We start from the raw sequence: 15,334 nt of genomic DNA, 5'->3' as shown, positions 1-15,334 counted from the left end.
ACATCTTTAAAATACATAAAACCACACATACACATGCACACTAACCTTTAGAGCACTTTGGTTTTAGGATTCCTCCCGAGATATTCGAGAAGCACTTCATGAACTCCTCTGCTGTACCAATGTCTCAACTAAAGAAGGCATCCATCTTGCGTTGGTGGAGCTGCTGAAAAACCTAACCAAATATCCTACTGACAGAGAATCCATATGGAAGTAAGTATGATTTTTTTACATGCTTCTTCATTGTCTGCTTTTCCTTTTCATATTTATTCTAATAAACAAGCCATAAGCCCTCCACCCCACCCCACCCCAGTTGTGCCAGGTTGGTGCCTCCAACCCTGCCTTCTCCTGCACCCTCCTCCCTCCTGTCCAGATCCCACACTCCCACCCCCATCCTGCTCCTGCACCCTCCCTTCCAGACCCTGAACTCCCACCCCACTCCTGCACCCTTTCTCTCTTCCAGACCCTGACCTCTAGCCCACTCCTCAGCAGCACCCTCCCAGACACTGAAGCCCTCATTTTTGGTCTCACCCCAAAGCCCCGGGGGGGGCCCACAAAATCTACTAGCACTAGGCCCCAGAAGAGTTACTCCAGCCCTGAGTAAGCCCTGAGCCTCAGTGCCTCCCTCCCCACCTGTGGGGCTGGAGCTTGAGGTGAGTGTCTTTTTTTTTTTTTAAATCCTCTGCTTCCAATCTGGGGGCCCTCATTTGTGAGGGTTGGGGGTTTTTTGTTTGTTCATTTTTTTCTTTGCCTCTCAGTTGTGTGTGGACCTGCCTGATTTTTCTGTGGGTCAGTGGCTCCCAACCCTAAAATGGTACCCTTCCCGTGCTGCACATGTTCTGAACAGAACTTTTTATTAGCATTCGTCATGTTGACTTCCAAATGGGGATTTTACCTGCATACGTGCCTGGCTTCTTGCATACAGGATCTCACTAAGGGCCATCCTAATGACCAAATTATAAACAACCATTTGTAAAGTATTTCTCTGGTTTCCAGTACACCAATCCCTCACTGGACGAGTACTTTACTTACGAGTACTCGCTTAAATGAAGGACACACATACTTACCTTTGTTCAGTAGATGAGTGAACTCTCCGTGCTAATACAAGCCATACCTGCCTCCCCATGGCTCCAACCCACCACAGCCTGAAACCTCACCAGCCCCGCAGCCCCAACCTGCCGCAGGCTGACCCCTCCCACTGGCCCCACACACCCAAACTGCTGCAGCCTGAACCCCTGTCAGCCCCACATCCCCAACCTGCCATAGTCTGAACACCCCATCCCTGCCGGCCACACATTCCCAACCCGGCACAGCCTGACCCCCCTGCCAGCCCTGCAGACACAAACCGCCGCAGCCTGAACCCCCGCCAGCCCCACAGCCCCACCCTGCCATAGTCTGAATGCTCCACCCCCTAGTGGCCCTGCAGACCCAAACCACTGCAGTCTGAATCCCCCTGCCTGGCTGTACACCCAACCTGCAGCAGCCTTAACCCCACTCCCACCCGCTCGTCCCACGGACCAGATCCAACCCACCAGAGACATAACGCCCCCAAATCCCCACTGCTGTCTGCTCCATGGACCCAATACACCACCAGCTTTTAACCGTCCCTCCCTCTCATGGTCCCAAACTGCCCTCCCCAACACCCCCCCAAACCAAAGGTTCACTTAACCTTTCAAAAGCTACGCCACATGCTGCCACTCATTCCCCGAGTTAGGAGCACTAGGAACCAATCAGAAACTTTTACATGTATTTTAATGGGAATTTAGTGTCTCTCTTATGAGTTTTTGCCTACGGGCAGAAAGTTGGGAACCACTTATGCTCGTATAGTGAAGGATGAGTGTACAGTTTAGTTCAACCTAAAAAGTAACCTCAATTAAGTCATATATTTCTGGTTGCTTAAAAGTTTCCCCTGAATATTAGCTTTGTTTCTTTGTTTCTGGATCCTGTTATACTTGTTGGGTGTGTGTACACTTGCATTCCTCTTTTGAAAGGCATGCAAATGAGCGGAATTGAAAATGCAAATGAGGTACAGATTTACATATCTGAGACCTCATTTGCATATTCCTATTTCGAAAGAGCTTCTTTTGAAAGGAGAAAAGCAGCGTAGACACTGCTCTTTTGAAAGTAAACCCCATCTTCGAAAGAATCCTTCTTCCCTTTTTTATGGAATATGCAAATGAGGTGCCAGATATGTAAATCTGTACCTCATTTGCATTTTCAATGTCACTTACTTGCATGCCTCTTTCAAAAGAGGCATGCAAGTGTAGACCCACCCTTTGACAGCTATGTTGTTTATGGGCACACTGTGTTTTTGGGTGGGGGAAGGATTCTACTTGAGGTCCATAAGAAACATCGATTTTTTTTTTTTTGTGAACAACACGAGTTGCTTTTCATTTTTAAAGCAGAAACAACAGGCAAGTTAATACTATAGAATATGTGGATTCAAACTGAATTAAAAACAAAATCCTCAGAAGCATTTATTTTAAACTGCTTTTTCTAAAACCCTCTAACAGCATATCCTGAGTTTTTATCAAAAATGTTTGTAGAGATGACATGATTATCAATTCATTATTTAGTATTTTACATAATTTTTATAACCTAGCAACCTAAATTGTGTGGCATTTTGAAGAGATGTAGGAAGACAGATTCCTGCTCCCAAAGTGATTAAGATTTAAGTAGATTGCCTTTATTGTCATGTGTTCATTTTTCTAGTTATGTGTTTAAAGCTTTTTTACTTTTGTAGGCATTTGATGGAGTCCAACAAAAATAAGTTACTTCTAGAAAGAATTAATCTTGGCCATTGGCTCTGTATTCACAGTAACTGTCACACTGGGACCCTGATTTTGACTGGGTCCTCTGGGGACTGTTGTAATATAAATATGCAGTTACAGTAATATTTGTTTTGTGAAATGTTTTAACCTGTTTATTTTCAGGTGTTTAAAGTTCCTGGGAGGTAGGCATCCTACTCTGGTGCTTCCACTGGTCCCAGAACTGCTGAGCACACATCCATTTTTTGACACCCCAGAGCCTGACATGGATGACCCAGCCTGTATCTTTTTTTTTCTTTTCTTTATTTTGGTTGGATTCCTGACAGAAAGTCTTTGTTGGTTTGTAGAAAACTTATACACATTTTTCTAATAATAAAACACATTATACTACTTCAGACTAAAGGAAACTCTTTCAGCTATTTCAGTAATCAGTGCTGTTGTAGCCATGTTGGTTCCAGGATATAAGAGAGACAACTTCTGTTGGTGAGAGAGAGACTCTTTTGGGTTAGTTAGTTTTCCAGACCTGAAGAAGGGCTTTGCATAAGCTTGAAAACTTGTCTTTCTCATCAACAGAAGTTTGATCAATAAAAGATGTTATCTCAGCTATTTCACTGACCATTGTTCTACTCTTAGTTTTATTATCCATCTATGGTGGGGTCAGGTTTTGAAATAACTGTGCTGTTTAGCTGAAATGTAGCTCAAATTAGTCTTTTATCCCTCTGAAGTAAATAAACCAGGTACATTGCAATTTGTTATGCATGGGTCTGTCAGATAAATCCTTTAAAGATCAAGACCTGAATGAATCTTAAAGATCTTTTAGCACTTCCATTAAGCAGAGGATTACCATGGATCACTTAACTAAAACTTCCCTTTCCTCTGCTGTTCAGCCGCTCTTGTTGATTGGTGTCTTTTATTCCAGAGGTAGCTAAATTATATTAACTGTAAGGTTAGTTTTTGGGGCTCTTTAGTTTCTCTCACATTATCTTTAATAAGTTAATAGTTGCACTAGAACATCTAAAGCACTGTATGTGCTGTGTGTTATCATAATAAATGATAATGGAAGATGCTATAGAAATTTCTACTCGGTTGTCATCGAAATAATTGCAGACACAATTTTGTTTAAAAGGCTAGGGAATGCTTAGATTTGAACTAATCTCTCCCCCTCTATGGTTTCTCATGCACCATTCAGCTGAGTTTCATGTACAACTATAACTAAAATAAGCCCTTTTAGGAATTAAGGAGAGTCTGAATTGAATGTACGGAGGGATTTATGTCTAACCCAGTGTTTCTTAAACTACATTCTGTGGAACACTGGTGTTCCATGAACAACTTGCAAGTGTGCCGCGAGTGTTTGGGAAAATGCACTGATGGTGTATATTTTCTGGTATTAAAACCAGATACAATGTTACTTCTTCATTGCTGTGATGCCTGATTAAATTACTTCATTTTGTTTTAGCTGCGTATGTTGCTGTTGGTTTGGTGGGTTTTTGTTTTTTTTTTTTTTTTTGGTTGACCAATTTTTTAAAGAAAATTTTCGCAGGTGTTCCACAGAAAAATACTCTTTTTGGTGTTCTGTGGTCTCAAAAAGTTTGAGAGAGACAGGTTTCTGATCAAATGGTTAATTCAAGCAATCGAATACATTTGTCCTTTGGAGTAACGGCTTAGAGGAGTGGTGGGCAACGTGCGGACCATTGGGGCTCAGCCAGTGGTCCACCAAAACCCCCTGGCTGCTCTCCTCCCCCAGTCACCTCTTGGGTATCAGAGTCTTGCATTTCCTACTCCTTCCCCTCCCTACCAGCACTTTCAGAGGAGCAGCAAATTACCTGATTCGTACTCTTGTCCCCACTCCTTCCCAGAGCCAGAATGCTGCAAATCAGCTGTTCATGGCATTCCAGCTCTGAGAGAGAGTGGGGGAGGAGCCAGAACAGAGTGTGAATCAGGTGATTCATGCACTCCAAAAGTGCTAGGAGGGAGGGGGAGAGAGAGACGCATGTTAAGTGTAATTCTCTGGTGTTCAATAGGCATGTTGGGGAGGGGGAGCTGCAGTGGGCTGTGGGCTCTTGCAACCCTCTGACGTGAAGGAGGGCCACTCATGCAACCCACGCACAATTCGGGCTTGCTCTTCCCTTGCTTAGAGAAGTTGGGTAAAGAGGACTCCATTTGAATTAAATGGTTTCTCTTACTCCAACTAGTTTATACAATCTTCTTCACATTACTTCCTAACCAGAAGTGGTTGCTGCTGATGTTGTCCTTGCACTGCTCTCAGTGGAGTGTACTGTAACATAGTACCTATGTTCTATGTGTTTGTCTGGGCAGAGAGCTGTTTGGGGTTTTTTGTCCCTGTTGTACAGAACTTTATAATCTGCAGCAAAAGAAGCATCCTAAGTGTCTTTAACTTGCTATGCATAAGGAATCTAAAAATTACCTTTTTTTCCCCTTAACGTCTCACATCAATAGATATTGCTGTTCTAGTTCTTATTTTTAATGCTGCCAAGACTTGCCCAACTATGCCAGCACTGTTCTCGGATCATACTTTCCGACACTATGCTTATCTTCGTGACAGTCTCTCGCATCTTGTCCCTCCATTGAGAGTAAGTTGAGGCTCCTTGGCTTGAGCTTCAGTTGTGCGTTAGCCAACTCTTCTCTGTTGTTGTGAATTGTTAGTGAGAACGTTGTTCACTTGCCACTGGTGCAGTTTTCTGTTTTCTGAAGACTGACTTTCCTTAACCATTTGCTTTCCTTCAGTGGGGTAAATGCTGCTATATTTGTGAAATGTGTGTGGGAAATATTAACTCAGAACAGTATGGATTTTGTAATATTTTGGGGTGCCTGAGAGAATAATCAATGTATTTTTCCGTATAAAAGAGAAGAGTATAGCCTACTGGATAGAAAAGGTGATGAGGAGGCAGGACTCCTGAGTTCTTTTCACAGCTCTGTAGGACCTGGATGAAATATTCCCCTTTGTAGGGAACCTGCAACAAGGCCCATGCTTGACTTCAGTTCTACTTAAGACCTGTACTTGTGGATATGATTGCTCCTTGATGCTGTATGTCTCATGCCAGTGTTTCACAACCTTTTCTTTCTTTTTTAAATAAAATGCCCTTTTCTAAAAAATAAAAATTATAAGTACCCCATATTTCTCTGTCATGTACCCCTAAGGGAGCGCATGCTGCTGGCTAATAAACGTGGACCTAAGGCAATCTGAGGTCTTGAAACAAGCACTATTCAGCCTTTGCAGATTACTGTACCCTTTGCAGATGTCAGGTTTGTTTTGCATACCACCAAGTTATACTTCACGTAAACTACTTACTAACAAAAACATGCAAAAATGTCAAGAAGACTACTACTGAAAACTTGGTGACTTTCTACCATCTTAGTAGCAAATAAATGAATTGAAGTAGAAATGTTGTACTCACATTTAGGCATAAGAAGCAGTAGAAACAAATCATTGTCTGAATTAACTTTGAGATTGTACTGCCAATATTAGTGTTTTTTATGTAGCCTGTTGTAAAACTAGGCAAATATCTAGATTAGTAGATGTACTCTCAGAAAGACCTTGTGTATTCCAAATGGTATATGTACACCTGGTTGAGAAACACTGCCTCATGTCCCAGTGGGCTAGTGTGTATCCTTTACGGGGGGCAGAATTTCACTATGTACAAGCTTGGCAAAGACACTTAACTGGTACACTCCCCGTTTTATAGAAGGGAATGCCTTCCTCTGAAGGATTGAAGTTTAGTTGTATGGTGCATGGCTATCCTTGGATGGAGGGGTCTCTGGAACTGCTAAGTGTTGAATCATGAGGGTGTAAAACTGAAAGCTTAAATGCAAATTGGGAATGAGAAAAAGATGTTTTCCCCCCTTTAATAGAATTCTTGTTTAAATGGTGAGGCTCAAAATTGTGACAAAGTGAATTTTATCATCTTGATTTAGCATGTTTGTTTTTCCTTTTTTTCCTCAGTTACCAGGTAGAAAACTAGTATCCTCCCCTGTTTCCCCCAGTGTTACCCCTCACGAAGATCCTTCCCAACAGTTTCTGCAGCAGAGTCTTGAGAGGGTTTACAACCTTCAGCACCTCGATCCACAGAGCACCCAGGAGCTGCTGGAATTCACCATTCGGTAGGGCTAAGTCCTTTTAAACGCTCTGAGATTTAGTGATGAAAATAATGAGTTAAGTGTTATTTGTAATCATTGTTGGGAGAATTGTTATAATTCCCAGCTCTCTGAAATGCCTGCTGTTGTTTCATTTTCCAGTTTAGGCCCTGACTTTGAACCTTCTTCTGAAGAGAACATTATGAAAAAGATTAGGTCCATATGAAGTGAAATGGTTCTTCTGAGACCTATTCCTACCCTTTTGCAATTGACAGCTTTGACAGTTTCAACAGAGACATTGGGAAAACTTGCACTTCACAGAACAGGAACAGCTCAGGCAGAGGATAAATAGGACTTTAGTCTCTAGAGCTGTCAGTAATATCCACAGGTTCTGCATGGTGGCCTGCTCCTCTTGACCTTATGATCTGCATACCTGTCCCTTTTTGTTCAATTTTTGTTCCCTATACTCCATTAATTTCTGAGTTTTATGGCTCTTCACTCATCGGAGATGCAGATTTCCACTGCTTAGTGGGTTGTGCCCATTAGTCCTAGTCATCAAACAGTGTGGTCTTTTTCACTACATTCACAGGAGAGATTTTGCCCCAAATAGGTAACATTATTATGCTCTACAATTTGCCTTGGTATAAATAAGAACTTAGTATGGCTTTTTAATGAAGGATTTGTGCTGGCTTTTCCATTTCCAATTCATCTCCGTCAGTGTCTCCCAAATGGTGTTCCATGGAACCCCAGGGTTTGGCAAGGTGTAAATAAGGATTCCACGAGAAAATTCCATTACAATAGCTGAGTCCTCTGCAGCTCCCAGCCCTGCCGCCAGTCAGACAGTAGAACTAAATTTAATTGGTTTTATAGCTGGCAGAGGGGTGGGAGGGATCTGTCCGTTAAACCAGCTGAATTCAGTTCCATTATTTCAGTGTCATCATGGCAGGGAGCTGCAGAGAGTCCCTCACTTGCACCTGCTACCCAAGTGGCCACACCCTTCTGTTGGGCGTGGTATGGCTCAGTCCCACCAGTGGAACACCTCAATTTTAGCCTCCTTCCACTGGGTGCATGTGGCTGCCTGGAGTAGGCTTCCCAACTGATACTACGGATGGGTTAGTCCATGGAGCTGGTTTGGGGATGAGCCTGGTTTGGAGTTAAGCTGGGGAGTGGGTTTGCAGGATAAGGGATAAAGCTTGGGGACAGGGTGTGGATTTGGGGGCTGAGGTGAGTAAAGCCTGAAGATGGGGGATTGGTTTGGGGTCAGTAGGGGTAAAGCCTGGGAATGGGATTCTGCAAATTCAAGTTTTAACAGGGTGGCCAAATAAAATTGGGAAACACTGATCTACTGAGTTGCATGACCAAAAGACTTGGGAAAATTTTTCCGTGTGCCTTGTCTCCTGGACTGGAAAAGGATCCTTAGCAGAGAGGCAGAAAAGCACCGGGCAGTGTAATGAAGAAGATGTCAAATGTGGATGCAGCATTTCATACTGGTTTATTTTCTCTCCCAACTCCTCATGGCTACATGGACAGCAAAAAGAAAAAAAAGAAAAACTTTACAGCTACCCATTGTAAAGAATAAATAGTGTGGAGTTCATTATATAAACCACGAGTGCAAAAGCTAGATGATGTGTTCCTGGTCCCCAGCTGTTCAGAAGCTACTGCACACGGAACAAAAATCCACTTGGGAGTGTTTTAGAAACTGAATGTGGTTGCTATACGTAGGTGATTTCTTAGTAGAATATCTGAAATCTCTGAAGCACAATACATCTGTGAGTGCTTCCTTACACTGGTGACAAGACACACTTCTAATTTGTATATGTGGCAGAGGGCCACGTGTGCAATTTGAAGAGAGCTTGATAGGAGACAGAACAGCTGTAAATTAGGAATTAATGCAAATGATCTCTGTATCTGCCTTTTTGCTGTGACTCCAGGCAGTACTGCTGTCCAAGGACAGTACTAAATTCCTTATCTTCTGGCTTTTTTGGGAGAAAGAGAGGTCGTTCTGTACTTTTTAAAATATGGTGAAATAAATTTTAGTTATGCGTACTTTTGGAGGTGGACAAGAGCTACGGCCTCGACTGTTGACTAGGGAAGGGTAAAAAGGTTCACAGGAGTAGGTTTCCTCCTTTTGTGTAATAACTGTTAAAGGGAAGAAGTTTTCATCTCAGTGAAGTGTTGTTGCCTTGTGCTCAGAGCACATGACTGAGAGTGAAGGTATTACAGATTTTTTTAGCCAGTCACTTATCCCTGATATCCATGTCTCTGTTTCTCTGTCTCCGCAGTGTGGATCATGCTTACCTTGCAAGGGTATGGAGGAACCATAATGTTTATACAGAAATAAATATTAACTTGTCAACCACAGAAGCTTTGAAGATTGAGTGTCCTGTTTATTTGGTGACAAGTATCAGAGAGGTAGCCGTGTTAGTTGGTAGCTTCGAGAACAACAAAAAGTCTTGTGGCACCTTATAGACTGAGATATTTTGGAACATAAGCTTTCATGGGCAAAGACCCACTTCATCAGATGCATGGGTGGGGGGGGTGGTTTCAGAGGAGTAAATCCATCAACCTCATGAAAAAACTTGCACAGATACAGACGAACATCATTTTCCTCTCCACATGCAAACAGAATGACATCATATCAAAAGGACTGAAGGTGAAAAACCCACTGAAATCAATATACTACACAGATTACTGTGAGATTGTGCCACACACTCTCTAAGAAACTGAGGAACCACCTAATCAGCATCCTGTACAGCAAACAGGAAAACATCAAAAGAGAGCTCTCAAATCTGGAGACCCTCATAAATGAACAATCTTCCACACAAACCTCCACACGGCTGGACTTTACTAGAACAAGACAGCAGATTTACAACACACATTTCTCTTCTCTACAGAAGAAAAAGGACTGTAAACTATCTAAACTCCTACTTTCCACATGGGGCTACAATAGTGGTACCCCTAACTCACCCAGCAATATTGTCAATCTATCCAACTACACACTCAGCCTGGCAGAAGAATCTGCCCTTTCTCGAGGACTCTCTTCCTGCCCCACCACCCCACAAACTTGATACAGTTCTGTGGTGATCTGGAAGCCTTCTTTTCCCATCTACAACTCAAGGAATACTTCCAACATGACACTGAACAATGCACTGACCCACAGGTACCCTCCCACCTATGGTACAAGAAAAAGAATTCCTTGTGGACTCCCCTTGGTGGTCGAAATGACAAACTGGACCTATACATAGAATGCTTCCTCCAGCGTGCACAGGCAGAAATTGTGGAAAAGCAGCATTGCTTACCCCATAACCTCAACCGTGCAGAACTCAATGCCATCAGCAGCCTCAGAAACAACTCTGACATTGTCACCCAAGAGGCCGACAAGGGAGGCACTGTTGTCATCATGAATAGGACAGATTACCAAAAGGAGGCTGCCAGGCAACTCTCTAATACCACATTCTACAAGCCTCTGTCTGAGGATCCCACTGAGGAATACATAAAGAAACTACAGCATCTGCTCAAGACCGTCCCTATAAAAACACAGGAACAGATTTACACAGACACACCCTTCGAACCCAAACTAGGTTTGTTCTAATGGCTGCCTGAGATCCATAAAACTGGGAATCCCGGACGCTCCATCATCTCAGGCATTGGCACCCTCACCACAGGATTGTCTGGATATTTGGACTCTCTACTTAGACCCTATGCTACCAGCACCCCTAGGTTTCTTCGAGATACCACCGACTTCTTCAGGAAACTACAGTCCATTGGTGACCTTCCTGAAAACACCATCCTGGCCACCGTGGATGTAGAGTCCCTTTACACCAATATCCCACATGAAAATGGACTCCAACATTACGAACATTATCCCTGATGAGACCGAGGCACAAATGGTGTCAGAGCTTTGTGACTTTGTCTTCACCCCAATTATTTCAGATTTAGGGACAAATTATACCTTCAAATCAGTGACACTGCTGTGGGCACCCACATGGCCCCACAGTATGCCAACATTTTTGTGGCTGACCTGGAACAACGTTTTCTCAGTTCTCGTCCCCTAGTGCCCTTCCTTTACCTGTGCTACACTGATGCCATCTTCATCATCTGGACCCATGGGAAGGAGACTCTTGAAGAGTTCCACCGTGATTTCAACAGTTTCCACCCCACCATCAACCTTAGCCTGGACCAGTCCACACAAGAAATTCACTTCCTGGACACTACTGTGCAGATGAGCGACAGTCACATAGATACCACCCTATACCGAAAACCCACGGACTGCTATGCTTATCTACACGCCTCCAGCTTCCATCTGTGGCATACTACACGATCCATTGTTTACAGCCAGGCACTGAGGTACAACCATATTTGCTCTGATCCGTCAGACAGAAACGAACATCTACAAGACCTTTACCAAGCTTTCCTCAAACTACAATACCCACCTAAGGAAGTGAGGAAACATTGATAGAACCAGATGGGTACCCAGAAGCCACCTGCTACAAGACAGGCCTTGCAAGGAAAATAAGAGAACACCACTGACCATCACATACAGCCCCCACCTAAGGCCTCTCCAGCACATCATCAGTGGTCTGCAACGCATCCTGAACAATGATCCTTCACTCTCACAGACCTTGGGAGGCAGGCCTGTCCTCGCCTACAGACAGCCTGCCAACCTTTAAACGAATCCTCACCAGCCACTACAAATCACAAACCAGTGACTCTAAGCCTGGAACCAGCCCCTGCAACAGTCCTCGCTGCCAACTCTGCTCACATATCTACACCAGTGACATCATCACAGGACCTAACATCAACTATACCATCACAGGCTCCTTTACCTGCACATCTACTAGTATAATATATGCCATCATGTGCCAGCAATGCCTCACTGCAATTTACATTGGCCAAAATGGACAGTCTCTCCGTAAAAGAATAAATGGACATAAATCAGACATCAGGAACGGTAACGTGCAGAAGCCTGTGGGAGAACATTTCAGTCTCCCTGGACACTCAGTGGCAGATTTAAGGGTGGCAGTTCTGAAACAAAAAAATTTCAGAAATCAAATGGAGAGAGAAATCTCTGAGCTGCAATTTATTTGCAAATTTGACTCCATTAACCATGGATTAAACAGAGACTGGGAGTGGCTTGCAGTTTACAAAGACAGTTTCTCAGGTCTGGGTGTTGATAGCTCCCCATTAGATGCTGACAATGACTCACATCCCCCTGTCTGATCTGACTTGTTTTTTCCTCTTTTGATAAGTACTGTTGATACTGGGCCATTTCCACCTTGCTGAATATATCTTGTCAGCTCTGGCCCTCCCCCTTTACTGGGACCTCACTCTTTAAATACCCCTCTGAAACCACCCGCCCCCCACTAATGCATCTGATGAAGCAGGTCTTTGCCCACGAAAGCTTATGCTCCAAAATATCTGTTAGTCTGTAAGGTGCCACAAGACTTTTTGTTGTTCTCTGTTTATTTGGCTACTATCAAGGGAAGATCTCCCTCCCATTAGGGTCCTGGAGGCAAAGTGAACATGATATGGTAATTGGACTGCGAGGAGTCTGCAGTTCTCCTTTGTCCTTCCTTTACCAAAGAGAAGGATGGATGTGACCGGCTGCATAAACTCCAAATTGGTGTTATTGCAGTTGCACCTAAGGGCATGTCTACACTTACTGGGAGATCAGACCTGTCATGATCAATCCCTTGGGAGTTGGTTGAAACGCTCTGTGAGTCAACTTTGTGTTCTTCTCTAACATAGCTATAGCAGAGTGATACAAGAAACCAATACAATAATTGAAAAAGAATCTGGAAAGACTAAATTACAATAGACAACGTATAATGAAAAATGAGAAGGGTGGGAGAAGATTGATTTCTACGGAACAGAATATAAGGTTTCTGTTTTAAACAAAATTTGTGTTTCTTTTAAAATTCCCTGTAAGCTGAAGTAGTAAAACTCTCTATTCAGTTAGGAATTGTTTACACAAACATTTAGTACATGATAAGGTGGGGTGTGAATCTGCAACCCACTCAGTGTCCCTAAGGATCCTGGTGCTTACTAAAAGTTCATTGGTGTGCATTGATTTATCTCTCTTCGAAAAAGGAATAGATTAACATGCACTACTGAACCTCTATGCACATTAGCAGTGTCCAGACTGAAAATTTGTGCATTACAGGTTTATAGGGGGTAGAGTTTCACCCCAGTTTATCACAGACAAATAGTGTTGTAGGTGTGCCTTTAATTTGCTCTGTCAGCATAATCTGTGCAGTGGGTATGACTGATGGGTTTTACTGGTATTTGAGCCTGTTGTATGCACATTAAGTAACTGGCTCTTGTACCTCAGATTTACAAAATGGCTATATATTTAAAATGCAACTAATATAGTAGGGTCTCAACATTTGCTAGGGTTCTGTGTTCAGAACCTCGTGAATGTTGATTTTTCGTGAATATGGGGGGGTGGGGACCCGGGGCTCCAGGGGAAGTGGTGGCTGCCAGTGCTCCTGCCCGGGGGCCCTGGGGAAAGTGGTGGCTCATGAGTAATTGAATTCGCGAGCATTAAGTTCACAAATTGTGAGACCCTACTGTATTCCAATTAGAATTGGCTATATGAATCTAATTTGTTCCAAGCTACTCCTTCTAGCTAGCATCAGAAGAAAGATTTCCCGGCAGTTTACTACAAATTGGTTGTTTGCAGCTGTGCGAACATCTGGAGTGTTTGCATAAACCTAGAGTCACCATGATATATGGTTCCCACTGGGATGCAGATTAATGCAGGATGACAGACTAGCTGCTTCTCATGTCCGCCTATAGGAAGAGGGGAGAAGCTAGCAGGTCCTCCCCCAGATGCAGGCTTCTCTTCCCTATATATTTCTTTTAATGGGAGTGTTTACAGAGGTGGGCATGAGATAAATACTAGAATAGATAGTTGCATCATTGCCCCTGCTGAAGGATTTGGAATGTGTTAAAATTGACATCTTACCATCTCTTTTTTACAGTGTGTTGTGGTTTATTGCATCTGATTTTTTTTTTCACTTTTTCTTACTTGCTCCAGGGACCTTCAGAGGCTTGGAGAACTTCAGTCAGAACTGGCAGGGGTGGCAGACTTCTCTGCAACTTACCTTCAGTGTCAGCTGCTCCTCATCAAGGTTAGGCTTCATCTCTGTGCTGAGAGCATAGAATCCAATTGTTGCGATTGGTGGTGTGTATTTGCCAGTACAGTGTTGGGCAAATCTTGCATTTCCCATGTTTCATGTGTGCTAGTGAGTCTAACCACTTCTGAAGTCTACTTTAGAAAAAAAAATTATGGTGAAATCCCGAATCCAATGGTGTTCTGAGCACAGGAGTGGGAGTGAAAGGATCTTTGAATTTTGTACCCTGATCCTATAATAGTTGCCATTTGGGACTCTATTAATCAGAAGAGGGTAGTAAGATTCTTGTCCCAGAATCAGACAGATTAGAATCAAAACTGACAATTTCAGTATCTTGTAGGGAACTTCAGGATGTGTGTCAAAGGCACTCAAATGCAGAGCAAAATACAAATTTACCCACCTTTATTAACACAGTTTAAAGTGACAAGAAAGCTCCCAAGTAATAAAATTATTATAGTATTAGAGAGATCTTATATGTTATCTTCTCCATAGCGTATGTTCACTTATATATGCATATCACCAGATTTCCAAGAAATGGGTAAGAGACAAAGGACCAGCCCGTTTTCTGGTATGCCAAATGTGCCAGATAACCTGGTTTCCTAATGCTTGGAGATAGTTTGTAGCACTAAAATATTGAAGGGTGGAGAACTAGCTCACTTTTCATGTGGGTCCTTGCTAAGATTCTTTGTCCCATGTGGAGTTCACAAGTAATATCTGTACAGACGAAACTGTGGATCTTCAACACAGATGTGAAGAGTGTGCTCTTGTATGGATGTGAGACCTTGCGTGCCAAAAAGACTTCAATCACAAACTACAGACATTCATAAATAGATGCCTGAGGTACATCCTTCTCTTCAAATGGCAAAACTTTGTCACAAATGAGGAGCTTTGGAACAGAGCAAGACAAGAACCACTTGACGTTTGTGTCAAGAGAAGACAGTGGGGGTGACGAGCCCACATGCTGAGAAAACCATCATCCAGCATAGTCCGTCAAACTCTCAGATGGAACCCACAAGGAAAACGTGAAAAAGGAAGACCTCAGACAACGTGGAGAAGATCTGCTGAGACTGAAGGACAAGAACTGGGGTGCTACCTCCTGGGGTCAGCTAGAACTTTTATCCTGAGACAGGAAGGTGCAGAAGACTTGTAGATAACGTACGCTCCACTTGGAGTACAAGGGTTTAAGTCAAGTAAGTCAAATGTTCCTAATATAGGGCCTGGAAATCACCATGCGTATTTATACAAATATCAAACCTTCTCTGTCCATACTTCCTCACCCTCATAATGGTGGAGTTCCTTCACCTGGTCGGCTAGCATGTTAATCCCTATTTACTCATTACT

At 43.1% G+C, this 15,334-nt stretch overlaps 1 protein-coding gene across 2 annotated transcripts in view; it reads left to right on the top strand.

Moving 5' to 3' along the window:
* INTS4 (integrator complex subunit 4) overlaps positions 1-15,334 on the top strand; it is a 51,851-nt gene that overhangs the window by 17,481 nt on the left and 19,036 nt on the right. For both annotated transcript variants that reach the window (XM_074981242.1, XM_074981249.1), the window contains exons 12-16: positions 68-210; positions 2,931-3,046; positions 5,223-5,356; positions 6,727-6,884; positions 13,897-13,990. In XM_074981242.1, the coding sequence (XP_074837343.1) occupies positions 68-210; positions 2,931-3,046; positions 5,223-5,356; positions 6,727-6,884; positions 13,897-13,990 (645 nt within the window). The remainder of the gene's footprint in view (positions 1-67; positions 211-2,930; positions 3,047-5,222; positions 5,357-6,726; positions 6,885-13,896; positions 13,991-15,334) is intronic.

The sequence above is a fragment of the Carettochelys insculpta genome, chromosome 1, assembly GCF_033958435.1.
Source record: "Carettochelys insculpta isolate YL-2023 chromosome 1, ASM3395843v1, whole genome shotgun sequence".
Taxonomy (NCBI): Eukaryota; Metazoa; Chordata; order Testudines; family Carettochelyidae; genus Carettochelys; species Carettochelys insculpta.
Note: the sequence above shows the minus strand (reverse complement) of the source record. Positions and strands in the feature narration are given on the sequence as shown.